Source organism: Heterodontus francisci, chromosome 9 (assembly GCF_036365525.1).
Source record: "Heterodontus francisci isolate sHetFra1 chromosome 9, sHetFra1.hap1, whole genome shotgun sequence".
NCBI lineage: Eukaryota > Metazoa > Chordata > Chondrichthyes > Heterodontiformes > Heterodontidae > Heterodontus > Heterodontus francisci.
Window position 1 is genome coordinate 96,655,386 of NC_090379.1, and position 24,518 is coordinate 96,679,903.

Sequence of the window (24,518 nt, forward strand, 5' to 3'; positions counted from 1 at the left end):
AACTCTCAGCCTCTGGGATGCTTGTCTACCAATTAACTACTAAGCCCGTACTCATATTTACATGGAAGTATTTCAAAGTTCACCTGTGTCACGGATTGCTTTTGTGCGTCGTTCCTTCTGCTCTTCCCCAACCTGTTACCCTCCCCCCACCACTGCCCTTCAAATCCCAGCCCTGGCTAATATCCCCTTTGTTTTCCTGAAGGCACTGACTCATGATAGGATGCAGTTCCATAAGCATTGGTTTCCTTCAGTCATTTTACCCATGGCCACTCTTTAAGTAAAACTCTAGAATATGTTGGCAGTTTTTCTGACTGTGGGAAGCATCACAGTTGAGTCTGAACCTGTCCTCAAAGTTGATGTGTGTATCCTTCCAGTGAGCGTCACTGCATAGGAGTCAGGAATCTTGGATTTTTTTTCATAAAAAATTTCCCCATCTAGATAACCTGTCACCAACCAGAGAACAAAGCCAAAATTTTCCTGACCTATGTAACTTGCTGAATACTTGGGCCCTGTCTTTGTCAAACGAGTAATTGGAGTAGCCCAAGTAGGGGCATAATGAGCCTCTCAATGAAGAGGCTGGTTTAAAGGAAAATTTAACAGGAGTTCATAAATATAATTGTTAAAATGATTTGATAAAAACAGTTCAGAAAGTAGCTATTGTTTTTTTTTTGTTTCTTCTCTAGAGTGAACGTTTACAGTCCGATCTGATAGTTTGCACAGTCATTGCCGTCTTATACTTTGCTATTCACGTCAGCACAGTCTTCATTGCCCTACAGGTAAAGAGCTTGACTTTTCCTCCTGCAGAATAGCATGCAAGAAACCAAGGTCCATTGAAGCTATGACTAGCGGCCAATGCATTCTAGTAGGTTGGGTCTTTTAGGGAAGGTTATAGAGCTGTTTAAAGGAAATATTGAGTGAAAAAAGCTCCTTTGAACAGAGAAATATTTTGTGGAATTTCCTATACTCTGCTTTCGAATGGAAATTTTGCCAAAACTGCATTATAACTCATGATGTATAAGCTGTGCTTGAGAGACATAGATTTATTATGGTTATGCACTAATTTGTTGCTGGATCCAAATATTGAATGTAGAGTGATGATGAGAGCCAGAAAGAGACATAATTCCTCTAAACTATATGAACCATTTGTTCCCCACTTCACTGACTTCCCAATTGGAGCGCTGAGGTTGATAGGATACTTAAATGTAGTCTACCAAGGAAAGGAAAAGGGGCCAGGACCAGTACAATGGGCTCTGTGAAACTAGTTGGCAAATAATATCATTCACATTGATGTTCATGTCAACTGCATTATTATATTTTAGTTATGGTCAAAAAGTCAGTTAGCCACTAAATTCTAGACAGTACTGCTTTGAAAAGAAGAGGGCTTTCATTTGACAGAAATTGGAGGAGGTATTAAAAGTGAGAAGGGCTTCTGAAATTATACACTTTGAAGAGGATGGTGACAAAGTTATGCTTGGAAAGGTAGATAATTTGTAGACAGTGAATGTAACTGGAATTAAGGCTGCTACACAGTTGATTCTGCAGCCTGAATGGAGAATTATTCACGTAAATACTTGAATTCCAGGCATTCTGTCTCATTCCCAAATGAGAAGCTCCCTAATATTACATGATAGTTTATCTCTCAATGTAACATCATTTTGTTTTAAGAAATAAATGCGACAAAATTCTGCTGCTGCCAAGTAAATTCTAAGGAAAATGCTTGGTGTAGAGTTAATGTCTATATAGCTTTATATAGTTCAGTGCAGGAAGAAGTAACTAACTGGGCATGCGGCAAGATGGTTCAGCTCCAGCAAGTTCTGGCCCAGTGTCATTTCTGCTACATATTGGTTATTCTGTACCATCATTATTCTGTGCACCAAGGCTCCTTGGACAGCACCTTCCAAACCCGCGACCTCTACCAACAAGGGCAGCAAATGCATGGTAACACCACCACCTGCAAGTTCCCCCCCAAGTTACACACCATCCTGACTTGGAACTATATCGCCGTTCCTTCACTGTCGCTGGGTCAAAATCCTGGAACTCCCTTCCTAACAGCACTGTGGGTATACCTACCCCAAATGGACTGCAGCAGTTCAAGAAGACAGCTCACCACCACCTTCTCAAGGGCAATTAGGGATGGGCATTAAATGTTGGCCTGGCCAGCGTTGCCCACATCCCATGAATGAATTTAAAAAAAAATCATTAATCAATTTTTAAAAGTGTTTTTTTAGATTCCATCTGCAATCTGTGTGTGAGATTTTGCAACTGAGAAACATTTCACATTTCTTTCAGCAATTTTTGGGGGAGAGTGAATATCTTTGGTATGTAAGCTATTGCCATTGTTTCCTGGATTTTATGATTATTTTCGCAGAAACAATTTGAAGGGTTATGCACTTACAAGTGGTCACTTAATAGGCAAATGTACATAACAAATGTATTTGTAACCAGGAGGAATAATGGATATGAGCAGTTATTGTTGAAATGTTAATCACCATTAAATGTTCTTAGTTTTGATTGTAGGATTAAGAACTGATTACTGTAAAGTCCTTTCCAGTGGAACATAAATTATCTGCCATCACCCGCTCTTTGGTGGAAATTGGTGATAATCAAAGTTCCACTGGAATTAAAAGTACATTGGTTAATTGCTCAGGAGGGAGCGAGCAGTTTTTTATATATAGTCAGCTTAAGAGAACAAGATTGCAAAAAGAGCCACGTAAGTTCTGTTTATGCAATGAAGTGCAATCAACATAGGAAGAACCTTGCATCCATGAGCTGCACTCCTGTTGTGTCAGAGCCCCATAAGACATCTGTTGTTGATGCAGTTTCTGTGTGGCTCAAGTAAATCAAGGAAGTGGGAGAAAGTCAATGGATTATTGGCTTGGGGGAAAAAGTGGAACATTCGCTGGATTTTAATGTTTTACATCAAGGGGTGTCCAGCCTTTTCCCGTGAGGGGCCACATTACAAATTTTGTCCTATATAGGGAGCCGGTGACCAAATTTCGGAAGGATAAAGGCATTAGAAATTTATTTTACTATTGATCAAAGCAACAAAAAATTTGCATTTTTGTGAACACACTTTAAATGAGAAGACTAATTTATTAATTTACTAGGTTGAGCATTGATTTAGTGAGATACCTGGCATTGTTTTTGCTTGCACAAGTAGTCACTGTCTGCCCACTCACTTGATGTAGCGATGCAGAGTATTCCAGATAGATGTCCATCTGTCAGAAGTGATCGTGATTGGGCTCTCTCTCTCACTCTCTCTCTCATGCTCTCTCTGTCTCTATCTTTCTCTCTGTGTCTGTCTGTCTCTCTGTCCCCCTCTGTGTGTGACTCTTTCTCCCTCTCTCTGTGTCTATCTATCTCTCTCTCTCGCTCTCTCTGTGTCTGTCTGTCTCTCTCCCCCTCTGTGCGTCTGTCTCTCTTTCCCCCCGCCCCCGGGTCTGTCTCTCCATCTCTCCCTTTCTATGTGTATGTGTGTCTTTCTCTCCGCCTCTCTGTGTCTTTCTCTCTCCTCCCCCTGCATCTTTGTGTCTGTCTGTCTCTCTCCCCTTCTCTGAGTCTGTCTGTCTGTCCTCCCCTCTTGTGTCTATCTCTCTCTCTCCCCCTCTGTGTTTGTCACTTTCTCCGCCTCTCTGTGTGTATCTCTCTCTCCCCCTCGCTGTCTGTCTCTCTCCCTCCCCCTCTGTGTCTATCTCTCTAGCTCTCTTTCTGTCCCCATCTCTGTGTCTGTCTCACTCTCTCCCCCTCCCTCTCTGTCTCTGTCTGTCTCTCTCTGTCCCCTACTCTGTTTCTGTTTCTCTGGCTCCCCACCTATCTCTGGCTCTCTTTCTCTCCACCACCCCCCCCCTGCCTGCCCTCTCTCTCTGCCTCTGTCTTCTTCTCCTCCTCTCTCTGGCTCTGTCTCCCACCACCACCCCCAAGCCCACCCCCCCAGCTCTCTGTCCCCCCTCCCACCCAGGCTTTCTTTCTCTTCTACCCTAACTCCCCCCCCCCCCCCCCCCCCCGCCCCCCAAACCAGGCTCTCTGTCTGCCCCCCACCCCACCCCAACCAGGCTCTCTGTCTCCCCCCATTTCTCTGTTCTTTCCCTCCCTCCACCACCCCCCCCCCCCCCCACAAATGGCTCTCTCATTGGGCCTAGGACTCGAGCCTTGGGCTCGCCTTCATTTTAATCAGCATGCTGATAGCAACAACTGTCTACGTCGTGACCTGCTCCATTCATTAACCTCCGGGGTCGCATCACTGAGCCACAGCCAATCGCCACACAGGCATGTGGTGCTGTCTGCGAGTTGTCTTTCTGGATTATGGTTCCGTCCATAGGGAACGGGGCGCAGGAGGCTACATTTCCCAGCAGGCACTCACTCACCAAAAACAGGGGAGGCCAATTGTCAGTCATAGAAATCTTTGGCAGGCCGGAAAAAATTTCTCATCCCTGAAGCTGAAAGAAACAGCCGAGGGCAAAAACTGTGTGGCAAGGAGGAGGAACGGTCGGGTACAGTTTACGTCCGCGGGCCGTATGTTGGACAACCCTGTTTTACGTTGTTATTCAACACTGCATGTTGTGAATTGTCTTGTGTTAGTCATCATTTTTGAATCTCTCAGCCTGTGAAATTTTAACCCCTTTGCTTCTCCATCCCCAAAATAAAGTGGGTGGCTACAACAAGGCTTACAGTAATGCCATTAAAAAGGATACAAAGTCTCATAGGTCTCTTGGTCTTTAATTTTAAGAAATAAACTTGCATTTATGTTGCATTGTTAAAATATCTCAAAATGCTTCACACAGTAAATTGCCATTAAGTACTGCAGACTAAATATATTGAAATAAAAGTATTGATTGCACATTTCTCTTGTCTCGCAGCCTGTCCTCAGCTATGTGCTGTATGCCCTAGTAGGTGCAATGGGATTTCTAACACATTATCTGCTGCCTCAGCTCAGAAAGCAGCTCCCTTGGCACTGCTTCTCTCATCCACTGCTGAAAACCAAGGAGTACTATCAGTTTGAAGTGAGAAGTAGGTACTCCTCTAATAGCTATAAAACAACAACTACATTGAGTTGTGACTGTCTGTAAAGGTGGGATGAACAGTTCATTGATTTAATTGTTGCACTGTAATATCTCAAAGTAATGTAATTCGGAGAATGCTGGCAATAGTGTCAGTACACCATTTAATGTGATGTTATGATGAGATTAGCTGCATTTTTCAGGAGAGAAGCAAGTTTGAAAGGAAATTGGTCTTTCAAGTGCAAAGGTTCATTAAAAAAGAATTGACTGAGGCAGCTTGCAAAATGACCTGAAAAATAATTTGGGGGAGATGGTAAGAGATAAACGAAACAGTGAAGCCCCGATGAGACTATATCACAATTTTCTTCTTTGACAATTTTCCATTTTATTGGTTTGTGTCTACTGCCAGTACTCTGAAGTACGTAATTTGGTCATTTTTTAAAATTTCAGTTGGAGGAAAGAAACATTTCTGTCATTATCAAAATGTATTTCTCAGTACAAGTCACTTGTAAGTTTCACTTTATTTTGGTGAAAAAATGTCAAACTTCACACCTTTGGCTAATAAAACACCTTGCCTTGGGCTTTTCATTTCAGCCTGGAAATGGTTTCAAAGTGTTCTAAGTGTTACATAGAAATCTCTGTGTGTAATTATAATATTTTCATTATGAAAAGCATGAGTTGTGTATTTGTAAAAATATTTTAGTTGCAAATATCAGTGATACCCTAGTCACTGCCAATAGGAATGCTCCAATTATTAATATTTGTGTGCTGAAAATAATTTTTTGTTAAAGCATCTGCAGAGGGACAACTTTGGCCCTGGTTATGCACGAATGATGAATTTTTTGGCTGTGTCCTTTCAGAAAGCCACATTAACAATTTTCTTCTCACAGATGCTGCTCATGTCATGTGGTTTGAAAAGATTTACGTTTGGCTTCTCTTTGTGGAAAAGAATGTTATTTACCCACTGATTGTCCTCAATGAGCTGAGCAGCAGTGCTAAGACGATAGCTAGCCCAAAGAAACTGGACGCAGAGTAAGATGTTTCTCTTTATTATTCTCTTCCTCACCTCCATCCCTGATAATTCTTTTCCTTTTTATCTTTCCTTGTCCCATATATAATTTCTGGCAAAGCCAGCAGATCAGGTTCTCTGACCTGGCTGCTCAAGAAACATAAGGGAACAGCTTGGAGTGTCCTGCCATGATTCTTAAGTGCTGTTTTACTTTAGATCCATTTCCACAAATTGGGAAGTGGCTTTGTTAAGGGAAGATCTTTTTTGACCAACTTGATCGAATTTTTTTGAAGAAGTAACAAGGAAGATAGATGAGGGTCGTGCAGTTGATGTGGTCTACATGGATTTTAGCAAGGCTTTTGACAAGGTCCCACGTGGCAGACTGGTTAAAAAAATATCGGATCCAGAGAAATGCAGCAAGGTGGATACAAAATTGGCTCAATGGCAGGAAGCAATGGGTATTTGTTGACAGCTGTTTTAGCGACTGGAGGGCTGTTTCCAGTGGCATTCCGCAGGGCTCTGTACTGGGTCACCTGCTTTTTGTGGTGTATATTAACAATTTGGACATAAATGTAGGGGGCATGATCAAGAAGTTTGCGGACGACACAAAGATTGGCCGTGTGGTAGATAGTGAGGAGGATAGCTGTAGGCTGCAGGAAGATATTGATGGTTTGGTCAGATGGGTTTAAAAGTGGCAAATGGAATTCAACTTGGAGAGGTGTGCAGTGATGCATTTGGGGAGGTCGAACAAGGCAAAGAAATACACGATTAATGAGAAAATACTGAGAAGTGTAGAGGAAGTGAGGGACCTTGGAATGAATCTGTCCACAGATCTCTGAAGGTAGCAGGACAGGTTGATAAAGCGATTAAGAAGGCATATGGAATCATTTCCTTTATTAGCCGAGGTATAGAATACAAGAACAGGGAAGTTATGCTGGAACTGTATAACTCATTGGTTAGGTCACAACTTGAATACTGTGTGCAGTTCTGGTCACCTCATTGCAGAAAGGATGTAATTGCACTAGAGAGGGTACAGAGGAGATTTGCGAGGATGTTGCCAGGACTGGCAACATGCAGCTATGATGAAAGATTGGATAGGCTGGGGTTGTTCTCCTTGGAACAGAGAAGGCTGAGGGGAGATCTGATTGAAATGTATGAAATTTTGAGGGGCCTAGATGAAGTGGAGGTGAAGGGTCTGTTCACCTTAGCAGAGAGGTCAGTGACGAGGGGGCATAGATTTAAAGTGATTGGTAGAAAAATTAGAGGAAAGATGAGGAAAACCCTTTTCACCCAGAGGGTGGTGATGGCCTGGAACTCACTGCCTGAAAGGGTAAACATAGAAACATAGAAAATAGGAGCACGTGTAGGCCATTCAATCCTTCGAGACTGCTCCGCCATTCATTCTGATCATGGCTGATCATCCAACTTTGTAACCTGTTCCCGCTTTACCCCTATATCCTTTGATCCCTTTCTCCCCAAGAGCTATATCTAACTCCTTCTTGAAAACATATAATGTTTTGGCCTCAACCACTTTCTGCGTTAGCCAATTCCACAGGCTCACCATTTTCTGGGTGAAGAAATTTCTCCTCATCTCAGTCCTGAAAGGTTTACCCCGTATCCTTAGACTATGATCCCTGGTTCTGGACTCCCCACCATCGGGAACATCCTTCCTGCATCTAGCCTGTTGAGGCAGAGACCCTCAACTCATTCAAAAGGAGTCTGGATATGCACCTCAAGTGCTGTAAGCTGCTGGGCTATGGACCAAATGCTGGAAGATGGGATTAGAATAGGTGGATCGTTTTTCGGCCGGCACAGACACGATGGGCCACGTGGCCTCTTTCTCTGCCTTAAACTTTCTATGATTATATGGTTTACCTCTGCTTGTCTGTTTCCCCTTGTTATTTATGGAGATTTGGTAACTACTTATAAATCACCCATAAGCTTTAAATCTATATTCTTAGGTTTTTTTTATTGTATAAGAAATGGTTTCCCTTGGTTTTACTCATGGATTTTTTTTCCAAATGTAACAGTTGACATATCCATTTGAGTTTGCTCAAAAATAAATTTTGAGGCTGTTTCATATTTGTAGTGTTTGACCAGGCCTAGGCCGTCAACTTAGAATGTTTGCTATCATTTAATGTCATTGAATTTTAATTTTTCATGTGCAACTGTAATGGGTCCCTTCTGTGTTTCTTATGGAGTGAGATTCTTTGATCTAAGTAACAGCGATAATGTCACACGGATGGCACAGAACAATCAAAGTTGTACTCACGCATTCATAGAGATGTAAAACATTTTTAATACATTAACTTTTTTCAGTAAAAAATAAGCAAATCTATCTATTTAATAGAAAATAGCATTTTAGTTTGAAATACAATTTTTTGAAACCTTTATTGCAGTTCTTTTTGATAACCCTAATAATTCATTCCTTGTATTTTTGCTTGACTAGTTGCTTACAATTGGTTGCTTTAAGTATGGTACTCTCAAGAACCAATTCTGTGCTCTCCCCTAGGTTTGGTGCACTATTGATCACTATCGCAGGGATGAAGTTGCTACGATCTTCTTATAGTAGCCCCACTTACCAATATGTGACTGTTGTTTTCACTGTACTCTTCTTCACCTTTGACTACAAAGCTTTTTCAGAGACTCTGCTTTTGGACCTCTTCTTCATGTCCATATTGTTCAGTAAGGTATGTTATAAGAGCAAAAACATAGTTTGCTGATATACAAAAAAACAGTATGCCAATCTTTCCAGCATTGACTGAGAGCTCAACTGAGAGGGGCCTTGTGCAGTTCAATGATTTTACAAGCATTGCATGTATCATGGATTGTAGGATACCAATTTATTACGGGCAGTATCTATCTTGCCCTTTGTATGTTAACTATTACTTTAATATGACAGGAAAAGCTTAGAAAGGGATGTCTAGTTGGCTATCCATTCGATGGCCTCATGAGATGCCAAGTGGAGACATGAGGTGCCTCTTGCAACAGATCTTAGTGGGCAGGTTGGTATATGTATTCTATGGTCTGGGACTCATAGCCACAATCATACTTCGGGTCATCTCTCATCTTCCATTTATGGGGAATGTGGCCACATTGACCATGCCCTGTGTGGATTTGGTGGAGTGCTGTCCACTGTCTTTGAGGGTGTTCGAAGCCAGGGAACTCTGCTGATGGGTCATTGAGGAGGTGTTGGTTCTTTATGCTGCATGCACCCCATGATTTCATCCATCTGGATCGTGGGTTGATACCAGCTTTATGAATATCAGCTGCGGTTTCCCAGAATGGTGGCACGATTTTAAGTGCTTTTGTGGTGGAATTTTCAAGTCTTCGTGAATGGGAAGGTCAGTGTTGCTCATGACTTTTTCCATCTCATGGAGCACAATGGCATAACGACGAATGGCAGATGGGGCAATGTGGGACAATGCCAAGATCCACTCAGAGTGGACTTAAGCATCCCTGACAGCATCCTAATGGGACGTTTAGCTGCTTGTTCACAATCTTTGTGTGGTGGCTGCAGGACCATGAGGCAGAGACCAGGGCTACTGTTACGGTGCGATGTTAACGAAGGACAGAAAATGAAATAATTCAGTGATGCAACCCTGTAACATTGGTAGCAAAACCATTGTCAAACTGTAATTGAAGGAATATGACGTTTTTGGAAATCTGACTTCAACCGATATTCTATTAAAGTGTTGAACTATAAGGATGTGTATACTTAATATTTTTTCTTTTGGTTTTAGTTATGGGAACTGTTCTACAAACTGAGATTTGTCTACACTTACATTGCTCCTTGGCAAATCACATGGGGATCGGCGTTCCATGCTTTTGCTCAGCCTTTTGCTGTGCCCCGTATCCTGTATTCATGCTTTAGGAATGGTTAATATTGTTTGTACCTCTATTTGCTCTATAGTATACAGCAATAGCACCACAGGATTTCACAAGCGCCTATTTGTCAGTTTTATCAATTGAGGATTAGCTGTGTACTTGGGCCAGCCTAATGCTCAGACGAGCAGTTAACCTCCTATTGTAATAAAACTCAAATGAGGGCAGCTATCCAAAAGAATAAACCAAACAGACATTAGATATACTTTGAAAGCACAGAGGCAATTCACTTTTATTATACAGTGCTGTTATATGGTACTGTTTGTCATAAGGGGTTAGGCATTTAAAGTAGTTTTCCATTGGCAATCATGAAAATGTGCTTTATGATCTATGTTGTGATATATTAGCCTTGCAAAGACTCTGCTGCAGTCTGATTTTGAACACTACTTAATTCTGACATCTATGCAGTTTACATGGAAATGCTTTGGGCTGACAGACGTGGTGGGAAGAACACCGTCAGCACCACTTTGTGAAACCAGCCAATTAGAATGCATTTATATTGGCAGAAAGCTAACTGCAGAGGCAAATGATTTGATTAAGTGCCTATGCTGTATTTGCGCCAGCTTTGACATAGTTAGCAACAGATTTGCTGCAAGGAGGGTACCCCTGCAGAGAGGTGCCGGTCTCTCACTACATAGCTCCAAAGTCTCTTTAAAGAGTCCATGCACACATATTACTTTAAGCAAATAATGCCATTTAGTACTTACTTCCTTTAAGGGTGGAGTCAGTCTGTTTTTTGTCAGAATTGTTGATTACTTCATTGTATGTCACTTTGGACAGTTGAATCACAAAGCAGGGGTGTATGAAAGAACCATTATAACAGATGACAGAGAGAGTTAACATGACAGGAAGCCAAGTCTGAAGTAGTACAGATATTGGGCAAATAGAGAGTGCTTTATAATGTGTCCTCAAGATAGGTTCTGATGGAGAAAAGCCTTTGGCCCATTGTAAGCCATTATTCCAGGGATTTCACTGTAGTGTGTGTTGTGGTTATCATGTGCAGTTTTTTATTCCTTAACCATGCCTTGCTTTAGATTCAGCCATGTTATTCATACAGGCAATGATATCAGCTTTATTCTCAACTCCTTTAAACCCATTTCTTGGAAGTGCAATATTCATTACTTCATATGTACGCCCAGTCAAGTTCTGGGAAAGAGACTACAAGTAAGTGCTTTGTTGAGAATATGATGCAATAATATATTCTGCACATGTAGGTAAAAGCAGTATGCTATTTAAAAATAAAAGAAATTTTCCCTTTGTTATTTAATAAAATTGTCATTTTTCTTTCCTCATCACTCCTTGGATGTATTGGGCTTTTCTGTATTGGCACTAGGTGATGTTAACAGGACATGAACATCTAATTTAAGAACTTGACATTTATTATCCATTGGGCTGTAATTTTGCCATGATAAATACTTTGAGAAAATCGCGGTTAGAAATCATACAACTTAAAGTAAAATTCATGAAATCTCAGTCTACTTTGCGGTAATCAAGCAGCCTTTAGTTTGCTACTGTCTCTTTTGGTTTCTTCTCTGCTAACGCTGCCTGCCATAAACTCCATTCTCTAGCCATCAACTCCATCCCCCTCCCTGACCACTATCTGTGGCTAAACCAGACTGTTTGCAATCTTGGTATCCTATTTTACCTTCTGAGCTTCTGAGTCCATATCCAGTACATTAACAAGAATGTCTCCTTCCACCTCCGTAATATCACCCATCTCCACCACGCCTCAGTTCATCTGCTGCTGGAACCTTTATGCATGCCTTTTCTGTTTCCAGACGAAGCTATTCCAATGGTCTCCTGGCTGGCCTCCCACCTGCCATCCTCCATAAATTTGAGCTCATCCAGTCTCTGATGCCCATATCCTAACCTGCACCAAGTCCTGCTTACCCATCATCTCTGTACTTGCTGCCTACGTTAGTTCCCGGTCCAGCAATGCCACAATTTTAAAATCCTCATCCTTGTCTTCAAATCCCACTATGGCCTCATAGAGAATCTAACCATCTCCCCTTGGCATTCACCGGCATTGCCATCACTGAGTCCCCCACGATCAACATCTCGGGGGATACCACTGACCAGAAACTGAACTGGACCAACCGTATAAATGCTGTGGTTACAAGAGCAGCTCAAAGGCTGGGAATTCTGTGGCGAGTAACTCACCTCCTGACTCCCCAAAGCCCGTCCACCATCTACAAGGCACAAGTTATGAGTATTATGGAATACTGTCCGCTTGCCTGGATGAGTGCAGCTCTAAAAATATTTAAGAAGCTCAACATCATCCAGGACAAAGCAGCCCACTTGATTGGCACCCCATCCATCACTTTAAACATTTACTCCATCCACCACCAACGTGCAATGGCAGCAGTGTGCACCATACACAAGATGCACTGCAACAACTTACCAAGGCTCCTTCGACAGCACCTTCCAAACTCGCAACCTCTACTGCCTGGAAGGACATGGACAGTAGATGCATGGGAACACCACCACCTGCAAGTTCCCCTCCAAGCCGCACACTGTCCTGACTTGGAAATATATCACTGTTCCTTCATTGTCGCGGGATCAGAATCCTGGAGCTCCCTTCCTCACAGCACTGTGGGTGTGCCCACACCAGATGGGCTGCAGCAGTTCAAGAAGACGGCTCACCACCACCTTCTCAAGGACAATTTAGAATGGGTGACAAATGTTGGCCATGCCAGCGGCATCCACATCCCATGAATGAAAAAAAATCCCTCCCCCCACCGCCACTGCAACCTCCTCCAGCCCAACTACCCTCTCCGATATTTACACTCCTACAATTCTGGCCTCTTGCACCTCCCTGATTTACTTCACTCCGCCATCGCCAGCTGTGTCTTCATCTGCTTGGTATCTAAGCTCTTGATTTCCCTCTCTGAACCTCTCCGCCTTGCTACCCCACCTCTCTCTCCTTTAAGTTGCATCTTAAAACCTACCTCTTTGACCAAGCTTTTTGTCACCTGTCCCATTAGCTATTTATGTGGCTTGGTGTCACATTTTGTCTGATAACGTACCTGTGAAGCACTTTGGGACATTTTCCTATTTTAAAGGTACTATATAAATGCAAGTCGTTATTTCTCTCCCAAAGTGCTTTACAATTAATAACACTGGGTACTGTGGAATGGTTGCAGCACTATCCCTGTTTATATGTAATGCTGCCACCAGCATGAAAGTTGATTGGAGGCAGTCAGTAGATTGTGGGATCTACAGGTAGTTGGATCTCTAACACTATTAGATCTCTAGAGGTTGATTTACAACAGAGCACCGTTGATGACAGGAGCTCCTCCTTCACAAGTAAAAAATAAGTTATTTTACATTTTGTGAGGAGTGGTTTTACTGGGGTATCAAACTGTTCCCATTTCAGACATGCAGTGTCTGTATTAAGCACTTGTAGGACAGCTATAAACACAGGCACATGCAAAATAAATCTCCCTGTACTCTGCCCTGACATTGTACCTCAGCTGTAACCCCAAAAGAGAACCCTGTTCTTTACCAACACAACATTTTTCCCTATTTCCAGCATTAGCCACCCTATGATTTGAGTGAGATTGTGAATTTGTGACAAATCAAGGACAGTTTTGTTCTGTCACCATGTAACTATCAGGTGCCACATTGAGACTTCCCAAACTTATTTCATATTGAACCCTTACAGCCGGCAGACAGAAGAGAGACTTTCAATTCATAACTTCAAATTAGATTTGAAGCCTGGTATCGGAGATGAAAGATGAGAGTCTATCCCTTTACTTCTCTGCTTCCAGACTCCTCCATGGTATTAATGACTCCTCGGCTTTGCAGTGATAGAGCCTGAGTGACTCACTCCAATTGTTTTTTTATCTTCTCTCCTTCCATCTCAGGAATCCTCTAGCCATTCCTCAGGCTGAGAGTATGATTTTGTGAGTGGGTTGGGTAGGAGATTGTGGTCCTGACCCTACACCCTTGCCACTCTGTCGCTGATTTGGTATGTCATTGCTGACTGCTGCAGTTTTATTTTGTGTGCAACAGGTTTCTGTGTTAAAAGTTCATTTTGTTTTGTAGCACAAAGCGAGTGGATCATTCGAATACCAGATTGGCATCTCAGCTCGACAGAAACCCAGGTAAGATACAAAAGACTTTTTTTTTTAAACTGATTTATTATATTCATGCAATTCAAGCAAAATCTTCAGTATGCAGTCAACTTGGAGGTACCTCACACTTGAATGGACTGAGTTGTTATACCATCATTTGCTACAGGTCATGTGTGCCCTGTGATGCAGTGATTTGTTCATTGGTATTTTATATCCATGAACAAATAATGATTCCATTGCTCCAATTCCCCGTAGAAGATCAATCTTTCATATTTCAAAACGCTTTGCTCCTTTTAGACTCTTTTCAAACTTATCCCTTTCATTGCGTCTTTGGTTTAGATTTTCTGGATTTTGCCATAGGAACGGGAGCAGGCCATTTAGCCCCTCGAGTTTGCTCTGCCATTCAGTTAGATCATGGCTGGTCTGGAACTCCACTTACCTGCCGTTTTTCCATATTCCTTGATACCTTCAAAAATCTATTAATCTCAGTATTCAAAGATTCAATTTTCCCAGCATCTGCAACTTTTTAGGGAATAAAATTCCAGATTTCTACGACCATTTGTTTGGGAAAAAGGTGCTTCCTGGTTTCCCTCCTAATGGCCTAGCTCTAATTTTAAGATTATGTCTTTTCATTCTTGATTCACCCATTAGTGGAAGTCATTTCTTTATATCTGCCCTATTGAATCCTTTAAACCTTTTAAATAACTCAATTAAATCACCCCTCAATCTTCTCTACTGAAAGGAATACAAGCTCAGTTTATGCAGCCTATCCTCATAATTTAACATTCTTAAGCCTCAGTATCATTCTGACACTAAGTTATTTCTCAAAACCTGTTTTAGCTTTCCACTGATTGGATACTTAACTGACTTTTCCCTTTGTCAAGATCTTCACAAGAGGTGGGGAGTGAGAATGTGCCATTTTTACAAGATAGAATCACTAAGTATTCAGAATAGATCTCTACCTCAAAATATTCATCATCAGAATAGCTGTCAATTCAGTTCAGCTCAATTACTTGCAGCAATCATCCTTTCTGTTTAATATTTTCACTTATACTGCTTATTTGGAACTAATACCTTTTGAAGGTTGTAGTGGAGCAGTTTCAAATATGTACTTTAATTTTGTCAATTTTCCATATAACATCAGTGGAGCTTGCCTGAGTTCACCTGTGCAGAGCTCCCAGATGTGCTGTGAGCAATGTAACTATGCAATGTCTGTCCACACCAGTTTAGAAATTGTGCTGGTGCTGCACCAGTGCCAGCAGTGCAAGATAACCAAATAGGTTAGTGGAGATTGAATTGGGATTTCAGCAGATAAATATCATCTGGTGTATGAGTAGAAAATGATTTTTCTACAGGCTGTCAGGTGGCTTTCATGTCCACTCATAGTGAACTGTCTTCTGTTTTCACTTAATAGCTCTACCTCATGACTGCCCCTCTCAACTCCTCCACTGTTGCTAAATTATCAGACTGCTTGTCTGACATCCAATACTGAATGAACAAAAATTTCCTCCAATTAAATATTGGAAAAACTAAAGCCATTGCCTTCGATCCCTGCTACAAACTCTGTTACCTAGCTACAGATTCCATCCATCTCCCTGGAAACTATCTGAGGCTGCACCAAACTGTTTGCAATCTTGGTGTCACATTTGACACTGAGATGAGCTTCCGACCACTTATCCACACCATCACTAAGACCGCCTATTTCCACGTCAGTAATATCGCCTGACTTCACCCCTGCCTCAGCTCATCCTCATCCATGCCTTTGTTAGGTCTAGACTTAACTATTTCAACACATTCCCAGCCAGCCTCCCACATGCTTCCCTCCGTAAACTTGCAGTGATCCAAAACTCTGCTTCCTGTGCTCGCTGACCTACACTGGCTCCTGGTTAAGCAATACCTCAATTTTAAAATTCTCATTCTTGTTTTCAAATCCCTCTATGGCCTCGCCTCTCCCTACCTCTGTAATCTCCTCCAGCCCCACAACCCTCCGAGATATCTGCATTTCTCTAATTTTGGCCTCTTGAGAATCCCTGATTTTAATCGTTCCACTATTGGTGGCCTTGCCTTCAGATGTCAAGGCCCTATGCGGTGGAATTCCCTCCCTAAACCTCTCCACCTCGCTTTCCTCCTTTAAGTCAGTCCATTAAAGCCTACCTCTTTGACCAAGCTTTTGGCCATCTGCCCATATATCACCGTATGTGACTTGGTGTCATACTTTGCTTATATCACTCTGTGAAATGCCTTGGGATGATTACATTAAAGGCAATATGTAAGTTGTTGTAATATTTTCTGTCCTTTCATTTTTCTAGTTAGGTAAACTGAAAATCTTGTTTGTGCTTGTTGTATTATCCTCCTTTGTCAGTATGTGTGCTTTCTGTGAGCAATCGAAACCTCGGAGAAACACAATGTTTTGGCATGCTTAGTTTGTAAAGGGATCCACAAACAGCAATTTCAGGCTTTTAATGAAGAATTTAGATGTACTGTTGTTACCCTGTGATTGCATAGTGCATGTTTCAGAATATTTGGCTGGAGCAAAAGCCGTCTTATTAATTACATTGGCGTGTGCTAATGAACTGATGCTATATTTCAGCCTGTGCATGTAGGTTTTGAATGAGGTGGACCATCTCCATTATCAGTCATGGAAAAACTCCGGCAGTCACATCTTGCATGACATCACTGCAGTACAATACTGGACGTTATGTTGTGTCGGCACAAAATCAGTGAAAAAAACATTTTCCAAACATTTTTTAATACAAACTATCCTCTTTTAAATAGTAAACTTTAAAATATCAATTCAGATACAATAAATGACCTACAGTAAAACTTCCAAACATAAACGTATGGTTAGCAGTAAAATGTAATGTCTCCATAAAGAGGACTGGATGGTGCAGTAGATCAGCACATTTTTATTTCACCTCTGGGACCTGAGTTCAAATTCAACCCAGGCTGATTCACTGTAAGTCCCTTCCCTCTGAAGGCTTTTAAGGTCTTAAATGTAATGAATTTGAACAATTCAAGTGCAATTTCTAGTGAGTATTGCAGTCAGTAAAGTATTGGTAGCTAACCTCAGGCTATAAAGACTAGTGGTGCAGGAAATGAGAAAAATAGATTAAATTGTGCTCTTGAGATTGCATTTAGGATGCATTCTAGGAGTATCTGACCATATAGTGCTTGATGTTGAAATGAGCTGCCTGGTTGGAGGGTGTTGCACACATCTGCTTATTCTGGTTTTGTCCCTCACCTCTGTGCTTATTGCCTCTGTTCAAAGCCCTCTCATCTAGTTTCCATCCTTCTCATAACACCCAAGCAGCCTGAACCAAAGTCATAAATGGCATTCTCCATAATGACCATGTTACTTTATCTCTCTATAGCCACTTAGCAGCATTTAACATGGGTAAACATACCATCCACCCATCACTTTTCCTCCATTACCTGTCCAACACATTTCTTGGCCCTGTGACTGCTGCCATACTACTTGTTTGACATCCAGACTTGGGTGAGTCTTTACTTCCTCCAGCTGGATATTGAGAAGATCAAAGTTATTGGCTTCAGCCTCAGCCAGAAACTACTCCTTTGCATCACTGTCAGGCCAAACCAGGCTGTCTATAGACTTGGCATCCTGTTCAACTCTGATTTGAGCGAAAGAACTTATAATAAAAGCAAAAAAATAAAAGCTCGAGGAACAGCACCTCATTTACCGATTAGGCACTCTACAGCCTGTTGGATTGAACATTGAGTTCAATAATTTCAGAGCATGATTGGCTCCCATTTTTATTTTTATTTTTATTTTTATTTTTAGTTTTTTTTTATGTGTTTATTTTATTTTAGTTAGTTTCTGCTGTGCCTACCCACTATTTTTTTTCATGTTTGTGCTTGGGGCCAGGCTGTTCAGTTTTCAGTCCATTAACACCCTCTCTGTACTAACGCTTTGTCTTTCAGCACACCATTAAAATACCGTTTACCTTTGCTCCATGACCTTGTCCTATCAACACCTCTTTTGCTATCTCTTGCCCCACCCCTGCTTTACTTGCTTAAAACCTCATACATTTCTAATATTTGCCAGTTCTGATGAAGGGTCACTGACCTGAAACATAAACTCTGCTTCTCTCTCCACAGATGCTGCCAGACCTGCTGAGTATTTCCAGCATTTCTTGTTTTTATTAAAGAACTTATAATGTGCTCCATCACAAAGACTACTTGCTTCTCTTTTCACAGCATTGTTCACCTCGGCCCTCACCTCATCTTTTCCACCACTGAAACCCTTTTATGCCCGATTCAATTAATCCAGTATTGTCCTTGCTGGCTGTCCATCCTCCATAAACTCCAACTTGTCCAAAACTCTACATATATTCTGCCCATCGGCTCAGTCCTCATCGACAGTGAATCCCTGTCCCTCAACATCATAAGTAGAAAATGCCTGTCTTTAGACTCCCGACATGGCTTGTACTCTCCATGTCTGCTGTGGTCCTATATCACCCCAAACTCTTTTTTTTCTTGAATCTACCCTCTGTACTTCTCTGCTTCATTTGCACCACTATTGCTGTGTCTTCAGCCACTTTGATCCAAATCTCTGGAAGTCCCTCTCTAAGCCACTCTAGCCCCCCCCCCCCCCCCCTCTCTCCTCCACCCCCCCCCCCCCCCTCCATACGTCTCTTTCCGAAGTGCCTTGGAAAAAGGTGTACTATAAATGTAAATTCTTTCTCTTATTGATGATAAAAGTTCTCTTGCACTATATGACACTCAGCAGGGAGTTTTCCCTGTATCCTGCCCAACAGTCCTCATCTTGCTGCTTTTTGTGAGGTCTTCATTCTGCAAAATGGATGCTTCATTTGCCGGTGCAATAACTGATACAGTGCTTCATAGTAATTCACTGTATGTAAAACACTTAGAGGCTTTCTGAGAAATGTATTCAGCTGCTATATAGATACGAAGCTTTTTTTGGTCGGTTCACTTGAAGAGAAACTTGACGATAATTTTTTTCCACCTGTGGTATAAACGGAACTTAAGTCTGCTGGTGGCTCTGATGAACAGTAGCATTAATACTTGTCCTGATCCTTATATAATGAAACACACTTTTTAGATATCGGTGACTACTATTCTAAAATTGCCAGTTCAGTTTTGTTAAAACTGCTTCACCAAATGGCAACGAAACATTCTAAGTGTATTTATAATCCTCTCATTGGCTGCTGGGTTCTACATCCTTTAATGTAAGTATATCTTGAAGTGCCTGTGTTTAAATTTGTATTTTTTGAAGCACATGTTCCACCCTGGCTTGTAGTTGTTGTGTTGGCATGATTTAAAGGAATTCCAGCAGTATTTCTGTCAGAGACTAGTAGGGTGTGCATTTACACCTACTGTCCTCCAATGAACTGTATTCCCAATCTCAGCCATGCTGTTGTGGAAAAGTGCAGGAGGGCATAGGTAGATCAGCAAGATAGGTAGCAGGTGCAATTCACTGTAGGCAAATGAAAATTGAGAGTAGGGAAAGGAAAAGTACCTTAAATGCTCAGATTTTATATGGCGCACAGGTAACAATTACCTAGGTCATGAAAGGTGACAGTATAAGTAGATAACAATAACAATTTGCATTTATCTAGTACATTTAACATAGAAAAATGTCTCAAGAATCTATAAGGCCTTAATGAAGGCAAATGGAATCCCTGGTTTTGCATTTGGAGGTATGAGTACACAAGCAATTAAGTAATGTTGAACATGTACAAGACTTTAATTAGGCCACTGTTGAAGTATTGTGTGCAGTTTCAATCAGCTTATAAATTAATTAATAAAAATAAAAACTGGAATTGAAAGCTAGTCTCACTAATGGTGCCATGAAACTATCATCGATTGTCGTAAAAACCCATCTGGTTCACTAATGTCCTTTAGGGAAGGAAATCTGCTGTCCTTACCCAGTCTGACCTACATGTGACTCCAGACCCACAGCAATGTGGTTAACTCTTACATGCCCTCTGCAATGGCCTAGCAAGCTACTCAGTTGTCAAGGGCAAATAGAGACGGGCAACACCCACATCCCATGAAAGAATAAAAAAAAGCAAGTGGAAAATGTGCAATGTAGATTAATAAGAATGTTTCCAGGGATGAGCGATTACTGTTATGTTGAGAGACTTGAGAAGTTAAGGCTTTTTGTCATTGGAGCCAGGGAGGTTAAGGAGTGATCTGATAAAAATCTTTAAAATCATGTAGAGTTTTGTAGGATAAATAAGGATTAAGTAGTTTCTACTTGTTGGCATGACTGTGAGAAGAGGACACAAATTTAAGATAACCACAAAAGAATTACAAGGGAAGTTTGAAAAAATTCATACACAAAAGGTGGTTAGAAAATGCAATTATCTACCAAGTTATTGAAGCTGAGCACATACATTTGTTTAAAAAGCAATTAGATAGTTGCTTGAAGAAGAGGAGTATTAAGGAGAATGGGGAATGAGCAGGAGAATGGCATTGGATTAGGTGGTTCATGTGGAGAAAAACACTTGCACAAATTTGTCGGCAAATCAGCAATTTCTGTGCTGAACAGAACCTATGCACTTCCCCACAGGCAGGAAGGATACCTGGGGCAGGAAGCTGCTCTGGGACTACCGCATAAGCACCTCTTGATAATCTGGTTCCTTGCAACATTGGCAGGTCACCTGGTCAAATGCCTGGGGGTTCTGCAAGCAACCCAAGAAAGTTGCAATCAGGAGAGAGGAAACAACTTTCTTCACTGGTGTGTAACAAAATTCATAATCAATTTTGTTTTCTATTATTCCCTTAGTATTAGATTTTCTGACCTAAGGATGTCCAGTTAAGAAAATCCTATATGTTTTGCGAGCATATCTACTGTGTTTTCATGGACACATGGGTTGAAAGCACACTTCATAACACATTAATCCACGAATATGATTTTTTTCAGTCTAAAGTTTTAACAAAGACACTTTCAAATAGATTAGTGCCTTCATTCAAATAGTAGACAGGAACGAAAGACTGATGCTTTAGTATTCATTACTAATGTCATGGGACATGATTTCAACTAAACCAGTGAATGATTAAAAATAGACAGCAAGCATAAAATAGCAAACCTATTTTGTTTTTACAAATTATTGCTGCAGTTTTTAAAACTGGACCCTACAGCTTCAAAACATCATTTGTATTTCTGCTCCTCATCAAACTCATAAACAACCTTCTGTACTGCTGATTTACAATTCTAGTGTCAGGGTCATTTCCAGTGGGGGAGTCCTGTAGCCTGGTGATTAAAAATGTAGACACACATAGGATGGTAGAATCATTACTAATTTGAATTGCTTTTATAAACTCAAGTAAGGTCTGTTACTTCATGCTTTAAGGATTTTTTTTCATATTTTGTAGGCTCAGATGACAACAATTTGAATTCCATCTTTTATGAACATTTGACGAGATCTCTGCAGCACAGCCTATGTGGGGACTTGATGTTGGGACGCTGGGGCAATTTCAATACTGGGGATTGCTTCATTCTCGCTTCCGACTACCTCAATGCACTGGTTCACCTTATAGAAATAGGAAATGGCCTGGTCACCTACCAGCTACGTGGCCTGGAGTTTAGAGGTGAGCATCCTCACATTCCAATTACTTGACTTAATGGAAAGTCAAAAATGTTTCAAAATTGTTCACATTCTAAGGCTTTCTGTCTTGCTCTCTAAATTGTCACACATTAATCAATTATATTCATTTATCCTTGTATCTGGTAACTCTTTTTGAACTGTGTTAAGTTTGTGTGAAATCAACACTACAAGTTGGATGCTAATATAAGAGCAAAATACTGCTGATGCTGGAAATCTAAATCTAGGCTGGTGCATTCAGGAATAAGTGAGTTTTAATGGTGTGATGATTACTGCTGAACAACCTCTCTAGCCCTGAAAAATTACTTTTACAAATGTGGAGTCTCATTCCCTCAGGAGAAAATTAGTGTTGGAATTTTTTTGTAATGCATTTGTTTACTTTTTCTGTCTCTTTTATCTCTCAAACTAATCCCATCTGTATTTCCCAGTTTTTATTTCACTTTCTGTGCACGATTGAAATGTAATTTATATTTCCTGCTTTATACTTTCTGGTTTGGACTCTGCATGCCTCAGTGAGGATTCTTCAATATCCTCGCCTTTGTTTGCCCTGTTCACAGGCACCACAGATGCTCTGTAGAGGGTGCGTGCTGCAAAAGTTGCTGGATTAAAAGAAATCTCCTCTAACAAGTCTGCAAATACTCTATGAGCAGCTGTTAGCGAGGTGAGCGGCAAGTGCCATTCCTTTGCTGCTGAGAGCAAAATCTGGACCATTATGTAATAAAATCTCTGGAGTGGGTCTTGAACCCACAATCACCTTCGCCAGAGACAACACTTAAGTCCAGACTGCCACAGTGGACCATGTCAACTAGTAAAATACATATTTTTGTGAATGAGTATGTAAAGCTAGCATTGAAATCCTTGGATGAATGAAGGCAGCAGAGTGCCAGACATAACAGCAATTGCAAGGTTCATTTCTGGGTTAGCTAACTTTAGTCTGAGTAATTGGCCTCAGGTAATGGGATGGAAATAATCGGCCAGGGTTCATGATTGCTATCCAGTGATGCTTTATAGAAAGTACGAGTGTATGGACATTGGATAGGGATCAGAGCAAGGCCAGTGTTGGTTTTGATGCCCCTCACCTGGTTAGATTGGATGCTGAAAATCCCATGCAGAATAGCCATGTGAGCGTGGTGCTGGAAAGCTTTCGGTGCCCTTGAGCCTTCAGGAAAGATGGGGAGAGGGGAAAGCTACAATCAGAATTCAGCTCCTTTAGTAATTATTTTATTGATGTAATGACAGCATTAATAATCCCTCTTTCCTTCAGGCACCTACTGTCAACAGCGGGAGGTGGAAGCAATCACGGAAGGGGTTGAGGAAGACGAGGGATTCTGCTGTTGCGAGCCAGGTCACATTCCTCACATGTTGTCTTTTAATGCTGCTTTCGGTCAGCGCTGGCTCGCTTGGGAGGTTCTGGTTACCAAATATGTGCTGGAAGGCTACAGCATCACTGACAATAGTGCTGCTTCCATGCTGCAGGTGTTTGATCTGAGAAAGATCCTCACAACTTATTATGTGAAGGTAGTGCATTCATGCATTCTCCAGATTGTCACCTCAACTACATTAATATCTGATTATATTGAACAGTTTAACATAACATTATCGCTGAATGGTAATCAGATTCTATGTGGTAGACGAAAGCTATGTGGTAGACAACGGGAGAAAATAATTTTGAATAAAGCTACTCTGAACCAATAAAAAGATACTGCTGAGTTCTTGTACGGTAAAAGTGACATGACTGGTCTGCTGTATCGGATGGTGTCAGAAATGACCAATGTTAATGTAATTTAGTTCAAGTCCATGTTGTTTTGTAGGAAATGTTACCCATTGTAATTTCAGCGGCTTCATCCTCTATCTTCATGTTCACACCCAGAGTATCTTATTCTATGTAACGAGTTCTCCCAAGCTAGAGGAATGGCTTGCTAATGAAACCATGCAGGACGGGCTTCGAGCATGTACTAGCCATAATTATGTGGATGTGGATCCCACCTTTAATCCAAACATCGACGAGGACTACGATCACAGGTTGGCCGGAGTATCAAGAGAGAGTTTCTGTGGAGTTTACCTCAACTGGATCCAATACTGTGCTTCTCGAAGGGAAAAGGTATTTGAAGCAGCGCCTGCCTGATAGGGTGGTGGAAACAGATTCAGTAGTAGCTTTGAAAAGGGAATTCAATAAATACTTGAAGGAGAAAAAGTGGCAGCGATGTGGGAAAAGAACCGGGGAGTGGGCGTAAATGGATTGCTCTTCGAAAGAGCAGTGCAGACTTAATGGGCCGAATAGCCGCCTCCTATGCTGTACTGGTCTTTGATTCTATATTTGGTGTGCAAAAGGTCAGATCTCACATGATTCTCTAGCCTATATGCCTAGTCAATTCCTTCAAGTGTATGATGCACTGGGTAAGCCATATACGAACCACAGCAGAGCAGTGTACAAAGTGTGAGGTGGTTATAGTTCTTCAGTTGTATTTCTAGGACCAGTGAATGCAAAATTTCCTTATTTTCAGATGATTCTATATTATTATTCATAATTGATTAGAAAAATATTTTCAGTCAGCAGAAGCACACTATGGTTTTTAATATATTATGTATAATTAGAAACATTATGAAGTGACTAGCCTATTGACTGTGGCTTCAGTGTGATAACCCTTTTCACAAGACCAAGGTTTGAGGCGTACACCCAGTGGCTATTTGAACTCTGCTGCATTCATGAGATGAGTTTCAACATCTTAAGCATATTTCTAGTTGGATTAGTTTGTGGTACACCTGGGATGCAGACTACAAGCCTAGTCTGCACCATAATAGTACACCTTGAATTGGTTGATCACTGACTGCTGATTGCAGCATGCAGCAATCTATTTGTCAAATCATGTAACTAGTAGGATAATTATAAAACCAGTATGTTTTCCTGAAGTCTTTATGATGGGTATTCATTACATCTTGCATGTGAGATTGAGATGTTTCC

The 24,518-nt window shown here is 41.2% G+C and overlaps 1 protein-coding gene across 5 annotated transcripts in view; it reads left to right on the forward strand.

The window, feature by feature from the left end:
• The window catches only part of pcnx1 (pecanex 1), a 303,868-nt gene that overhangs the window by 252,952 nt on the left and 26,398 nt on the right, over positions 1–24,518 (forward strand). For all 5 annotated transcript variants that reach the window (XM_068039551.1, XM_068039549.1, XM_068039550.1 and 2 more), the window contains 10 exons: positions 684–776; positions 4,857–5,007; positions 5,888–6,029; positions 8,519–8,696; positions 9,750–9,858; positions 10,926–11,055; positions 13,939–13,997; positions 21,327–21,542; positions 22,821–23,074; positions 23,427–23,657. In XM_068039551.1, coding sequence (XP_067895652.1) covers positions 684–776; positions 4,857–5,007; positions 5,888–6,029; positions 8,519–8,696; positions 9,750–9,858; positions 10,926–11,055; positions 13,939–13,997; positions 21,327–21,542; positions 22,821–23,074; positions 23,427–23,657 — 1,563 coding nt within the window. The remainder of the gene's footprint in view (positions 1–683; positions 777–4,856; positions 5,008–5,887; positions 6,030–8,518; positions 8,697–9,749; positions 9,859–10,925; positions 11,056–13,938; positions 13,998–21,326; positions 21,543–22,820; positions 23,075–23,426; positions 23,658–24,518) is intronic.